This window comes from Protobothrops mucrosquamatus, unplaced genomic scaffold (assembly GCF_001527695.2).
Source record: "Protobothrops mucrosquamatus isolate PMUCROS unplaced genomic scaffold, P.Mucros_1.0 scaffold292, whole genome shotgun sequence".
NCBI classification, from domain to species: domain Eukaryota; kingdom Metazoa; phylum Chordata; class Lepidosauria; order Squamata; family Viperidae; genus Protobothrops; species Protobothrops mucrosquamatus.
The window spans coordinates 43663-50437 of NW_015386636.1; the positions used below are offsets into that span (position 1 = coordinate 43663).

The window sequence follows — 6775 nt, forward strand, 5'->3', positions numbered from 1 at the left end:
TTGCATGGTCCCCAAGGGCCGCTGCCGCGCTCCCCGCTGCCGCGCTCGCCGCTCGCCGCGCTCGCCGCCGCCGAACATGCAAGCCCTTGCAATTGCTCCATCCGAAGAAGCACGCAATTGCAAGGGCTTGCATGGTCCCCAAGGGCCGCTGCCGCGCTCCCCGCTGCCGCGCTCGCCGCCGCCGAACATGCAAGCCCTTGCAATTGCTCCAGACGAAGAAGCACGCAATTGCAAGGGCTTGCATGGTCCCCAAGGGCCGCTGCCGCGCTCCCCGCTCGCCGCGCTCGCCGCCGCCGAACATGCAAGCCCTTGCAATTGCTCCATCCGAAGAAGCACGCAATTGTAAGGGCTTGCATGGTCCCCAAGGGCTGCTGCCGCGCTCGCCGCGCTCCCCGCTCGCCGCCGCCGAACATGCAAGCCCTTGCAATTGCTCCATCCGAAGAAGCACGCAATTGCAAGGGCTTGCATGGTCCCCAAGGGCCGCTGCCGCGCTCCCCGCTGCCGCGCTCGCCGCTCGCCACGCTCGCCGCTGCCGAACATGCAAGCCCTTGCAATTGCTCCATCCGAAGAAGCACGCAATTGCAAGGGCTTGCATGGTCCCCAAGGGCCGCTGCCGCGCTCCCCGCTGCCGCCGCCGAACATGCAAGCCCTTACAACTGCTCCAGACGAAGAAGCAAGCGGCTGGGAGACCGCGGCGGCGTCTACCTCCTGCGCCTGTCAGCTGGCACGGTGCGGTGGGAGGTGGCATTCGCTCCATAAGACGCACAGACATTTCCCCCCATCTTTTGGGGGAGAAAAAGTGCGTCTTATGGTGCGAAAAATACGGTATCTAACATCATCAGTTGTTAAGATTAATAGACTGTTGGTCTTGAACTGGTATAATTGTAATTATATTTGTGACTTATCACAATAATTTATATACTATATCATTAGTTGGATCAGATTGCTATTAAATACAGGTAACTCTCAACTTACAACCACAACTGAACCCAAAATTTATGTTGTGAGAGGTTTGTCAAGTGAATTTTTGTCCATTTTTTTTACCTTTCTTGCCACTGTTGTTAAGTGAACCACTGTAGTTGTTAAGTTAGTGACAAAATAGTTAACTGAATCTGGCTTCCCCATTGACTTTGCTTGTCAGAAGATCACAAAAGGTGATTGCATGATCCTGGGACACTGCAAGCATCATAAATATGAACCAGCTGCCAGGCGTCTGAATCTTGAACATGTGACCATGGAAATACTGCAATGGCCATAAGTGTGAAAAAGTCATAAGTCACTTTTTTCAATGCCGTTGTAACTTTGAATGGTCACTAAAATATTGTTGTAAGTCAAGGACTACCTGTATATGATAAAATTAGTGATATATTACATCCATCAAGGCAAAAGCTTGTCTTATTTTATGAATCAAAATTAATAAAGCAATGATATGACTGGTACAGAAGTTGCATTTTCTGTCCATATACTGTAGCACTCCAGAAGTTCATACACTTTACATTTGACATAAAAAAAAATAATTTGAGCCACATGTAAGTGATACAGAGTTTTTTATTTGACAACAGTATTGTTTTTTTATGTTTGATCCTGCCTTATTTAATTGGAGAAACATTTGTCAATTAAATGTGTGTTAATTTTCATTCAACTTTTTTTTTTTACTTCCTTTCCTAGTTGGTTATACAATGAATGATCTTGTATTTGAATGGCAAGAAAATGGTGCTGTACAAGTAGCTGATGGACTCACTTTGCCACAGTTTTTGTTGAAAGAAGATAAAGATCTTTGTTACTGCACAAAACACTACAATACAGGTGGGAAAACTACTCAGAGTTTTGTCAATTGAAAGAACATTGTAACTCTTTGTTCTCTGAAAATATATTCAAATGTGTAGTTCAGGGCTTTTCAACCAGTGGTACAGGTACCACCTGTGGTACATTGGCACCTGGCAGGTGGTACGCGACCATCCTAGAAAAGTGGTAGCGGGGGAGGGGAATGAGCTGAACCGGTGGCAGCACCGCACAAGCCTGAGTGAGAGACGGCTGGAGCTGCAGGGCTGTCAGGGCTCAGCGGAAGTGCCAGGATCAGCGCCAGGCTCCAGCTGGAGCTCAGCGCTGATCCTGGCACTTCCGCTGAGCCCAGAAGAAGCGCCGATCAGCTGGAATGTTGCAGCATCTCCAGGGTCTTGTGATTTACATTCAGATGCTTGGCAACTGATTCATATTTATGACGGTCACAGTGTCCCAGGGTCATGTGAACTGACCAAAACCTGCTGCAACCACCCAGCAAACGGGGGGGGGATAAAAACCAAACACCCCCCACCCCACCCCCGCTGCCAATCCTCAACAGAAATGCTCACAACAATGGAAACCTCAGACAGGAGGAAGAGCGCGGCCGGGCAGGCAGGCAGGTGTCTTGCTCGGCTGTGGCTTGGGGGGCACTTTTTTCAGTGCCATTGTAACTTCGAACAGTCACTAAGCGAACTGTTGTAAGTTGAGGACTACCTGTACTTTATCACTTTTTTCCCGTGGTTTGTTTTTTTTTTTTTGGTCATCAAGTTTTTGACACTTTACTAGGCGACTGGTGGTACTCGGATGTTGCCATATCCTAAACGTGGTACAATGGGTGAAAAGGTTGAAAAGCCCTGGTGTAGTTAATCATAGAGTAGTAATGATTCTTGGGCCAAGGATTGTTTATATGTAGGAGATGAGTTTCATAATACACATCATAACTTCATGAATAGGTGATAACATCAGCCACAAAATATTAGACAACAAACAATCCAGTACAATGAAAGAAATAAAGTCAATTTAGATAATTTGCATGAGGGTAGACAAAATTAGACAAAACATTGTAGGCTGGATACCTGAGGTCCTGCTTTATAGTATTTTGAAGGTTTTTGTCCTCATTTTCAAATATATGATTCTTTTTATTAGGATAATTTTATTTTAATTTGCTACTTCCAGATTCAAGACTATAAAGGAGAACATATAACATAAATATTGTTATTGTAAATAACAATATTTTTAAACCACTGGAGAATGCTGATTCAGGAAAAAAATACTTCCTATTTCATTTTCACATACAAATGTTTTACATCTGGAATGCTGCAGGATATTTATCAAAACAGGAAATCAAGCATCTTTATGACCACTGGGAACAGCTGTGCTTCTGCCACTGTTGATTAAAGAAAATTATCATAGTGTTATAAGTAAGAATAGTAACATGTTGATTATGTCCGGTTTTCTAAGAAACAATTATTGTTATATTTTACATGTATTTTTGCATTCCTTTTGTTTATTGTTAGCATCAGCCCTACAAAGAAGCAGAATAAAGCGAGTTTAAGACAGCCAATTATTTATCATTAACATTATTACTGAAGTAGCTCCATCTTTAATTATCTATTTAGTGGGTTGTAATAAATAACTTAAAATGAGTTCATTTGCTTTAAAGTTATTTAAATAAATATTTTCTGTAGCTTATACTACAGAACTCTTATTTCTGTAACTTTAAACTGAACAAAACTGTACATGGTAGGACATTTTTTAACCAAAGTACCTCAAATCGGTTAACTTACAGAATGTGTCCAAAATTCAGGACCCATGATTCCCATGGAATTGAAATTTAGCAAATTATATAAAACATTTTATGACATTGAAATTATCATAAAACAGTTTCTGACATGATATAAAATGTTCAAAATGGGTTATTTTTCAAGGAAGGTACATTTTTGAATGTGTCTCAGTTTTTATAGTTAAGACATTAGAAATTCTGTCATTGTTGAAGAAAATGAGGAATCTGGTAAGGAAATATCTCTGAAAAGATGACTCAGTGGATCATGGGTTGCCTAAAGTAAAATTAAATCTGGATCCATTCTGGAAATCTTTACAGGATTTTCTGCCTCATATGCTTAACCTTGGATACTGGGTAAAATTCAGCTGAACTCAAGTTGCTTATAAAGAGTTTGACCAATATAAGCATGTACTATTGTACTATTCCAGGCAAGATTGATTTAATCACATTGACTGGAATTCACAAGCAGATCATTAAATGCTCCAGGAAGTTAAATGAGAACTATAGGAGTTGTAGAGTAAGATACAATAAATAAATGAACAAGTATATGAACAATTAGTGAGGGATGTTGTAATACATTACAAGCAAATAGTAACTGACATTATTCTGTAATTGCATCAAGGGCAGGTGATAATGGAATATAGCTTGTTCTTCTAACACAGGGGTATCAAACTGTCGGCCTGCGGGCTGGATGCGTCACACCAAAACCGCGTCCACCCCATTGCTGGCAATGGGAAAAAAGTTGTGATACGTCGTGACACATCACGTAACATCGCGAGTTTGACACCTGTGCTCTAACAGTTGCTCTCTGTTATTACCAGGAAAGTTTACCTGCATTGAAGTTCGATTCCATCTTGAAAGGCAGATGGGATATTATCTTATTCAAATGTATATTCCCAGTCTCCTGATTGTCATACTGTCATGGGTGTCATTTTGGATCAACATGGATGCTGCTCCGGCTAGAGTGGCTCTAGGTATAACAACTGTACTCACAATGACGACCCAGAGTTCGGGATCACGGGCTTCACTCCCAAAGGTGAGACCTTCTGAAGGTTTTTATTTTGATTGATTATAGAGAATTGTCTCTTATATATACAGTAGCTGTTAAAACTGTTCTTATACTGTAAATATCAAAATTAATTGGATATAGAAATATAAACATGTTATTGCATCTTACAAGATATAAACTGTATATTTCTAAGTAAGGCATATTGTTGCTGCAGGCTTTACAATATAGTATGGATTACTGCTTTACTTTTGTAATAAGGTTCTACATTTCTTTCTATTATCATGGCTATTATTGAGAAGTAGCATTAGTCAAGCTATCTTATATCCATTGCCATAAGAAAAGTGAGTACTACTTTAAAAAAAGTAATAAAATAAATTATTTTATTTCATTTTACAGAAAACAAATTGTGGCAGTTATGTCAATCTGATTTGTTTACCTGATAACTCTTGTAGAATGATGCAAGACATAAAGCATCATAAATGGAATACCAAAATTCAATAATCCAAGTGAAAGTTTGCTGCCTTTCACTATGAATAACCTCTGATGATTACTTAAGGTGATCTAGCATATTTCTGCCTAACATGGAATGTCATAAAGATAAAGTCTTAAGATACTTTGAGACTAAAACTTGCTTCTAATAATGTTGCTTTCAGGACATCCAGATTTTCCTCTTTCGCTCTTTACTATGATTTGAGGAGGCATATTTTCTTCCCTTGACATTTGGAGACATTATACTGTCCTATCTCTGTTTTTATACCAGCAATCCTCTACTCTGTATTATCTGTAGGTATCATATGTCAAGGCTATTGACATCTGGATGGCTGTTTGCTTGCTTTTTGTGTTCTCTGCACTTCTGGAATATGCAGCTGTAAATTTTGTGTCAAGACAACATAAAGAACTGTTAAGATTTCATCGAAAAAGAAAGAAGAATAAGGTAAACATGACAAGCACAGGTTACAGAAATATAAGCAGCAAGAAAATTCGGATAGTTTTATAACAATGATAGATTGTTATAAAGTGACTTGTAAAACAATGTATTGATCTAGCATGACATTTTGTATATGGTTGACACAAAGCATATGTAATTCACAAATTTTGTGATGTCTTCAAAGTAAGGATTTAAAAGAATTTAAGTGAAGAATCCTGCATAAGTTTTTGCAAAGTTTAATGTCACCAAAATACTAAAAGATTGATTTATTATGGAAACTGATGATTTGAGATATCTTAACATTATTTTCTACAACTATTCTATGTAAAAGAAATGATAAATATATTTAGCTTTTTAAATGAAAAGAAAAAGCAACTCATACTGCACTTTTCTTTTTGTGTGGGTGAGAGGCAAGAGCAAATTTCTCATGTCAAATAGATGCTAAAAATGTGAGGTGTGTTACAAGAATCAAAACTATTTATTTTTTATACCTCAGAATTAATTTTAAACAATGATGTAATAAACAGAAGATTTGTCTATGTGTTTTTGACAACATAACAATGGAATAGCAGTAGGCAAGGTATCCAAGAATATCATTATACCATAGGAATTATAAATGCCATGGTTGATCTTAGGGCAGGTAAGGGCAAAATATATGCAGGAGAAAGTAAAGAGTGAATATAGATATCAGATTTTTTTCTGATTCTGTCATAAGCATCTTGTTGTTTGTCCATCGATTTCGATGAAGACCTTGACATCTTATGGATTATGGACCATCAGCGGTGTGTCCATAGATGGCTGATGAGACCGATGTTAGCACGGAATGTTCTGCCACATACTGAACAGAGAAATATGGACACTATTGCTTCAGCATTTGCAGCTCTGGCTTTATGGAGTGCTCGCTTCTCTTGTGCCAAGATTGTCCTTCTGTGTTCATATGTCTGGCAACCCTGGTAAACCAGGGTACGCCATGTCGGTTGATCATGCGCCAAAAATTCCCAAGAGATGGTGTTGATATCCAGGGACTTGAGAGATGCTTTCAGCGTGTCTTTGTATCACTTCTTTTGTCCCCCGTGCGATCGCTTTCCTTGAGACAGCTCACCATAGAAGAGCTGTTTAGGGATGCAATGGTCTGGCATCCTTACAACGTGGCCTGCCCAGCGCATCTGGGCTTTCATCAACAGAGTGTAAACTGATGATAGGCCTGCTCTGGAGAGGACATCTGTATCTGGTATCTTATCCTGCCACCGGATCCTCAGAATTCTGCGAAGGC

The 6775-nt window shown here is 39.8% G+C and overlaps 1 protein-coding gene across 1 annotated transcript in view; it reads left to right on the plus strand.

Annotated features, from left to right (window-relative positions):
- Nucleotides 1-6775, plus strand: part of GLRA3 (glycine receptor alpha 3) — a gene marked incomplete at its 5' end in the record, with an annotated part of 43822 nt that overhangs the window by 18173 nt on the left and 18874 nt on the right. The window contains 3 exons of the mRNA XM_015814891.1: nt 1669-1806; nt 4387-4601; nt 5362-5508. Of these exons, the coding sequence (XP_015670377.1) occupies nt 1669-1806; nt 4387-4601; nt 5362-5508 (500 nt within the window). The remainder of the gene's footprint in view (nt 1-1668; nt 1807-4386; nt 4602-5361; nt 5509-6775) is intronic.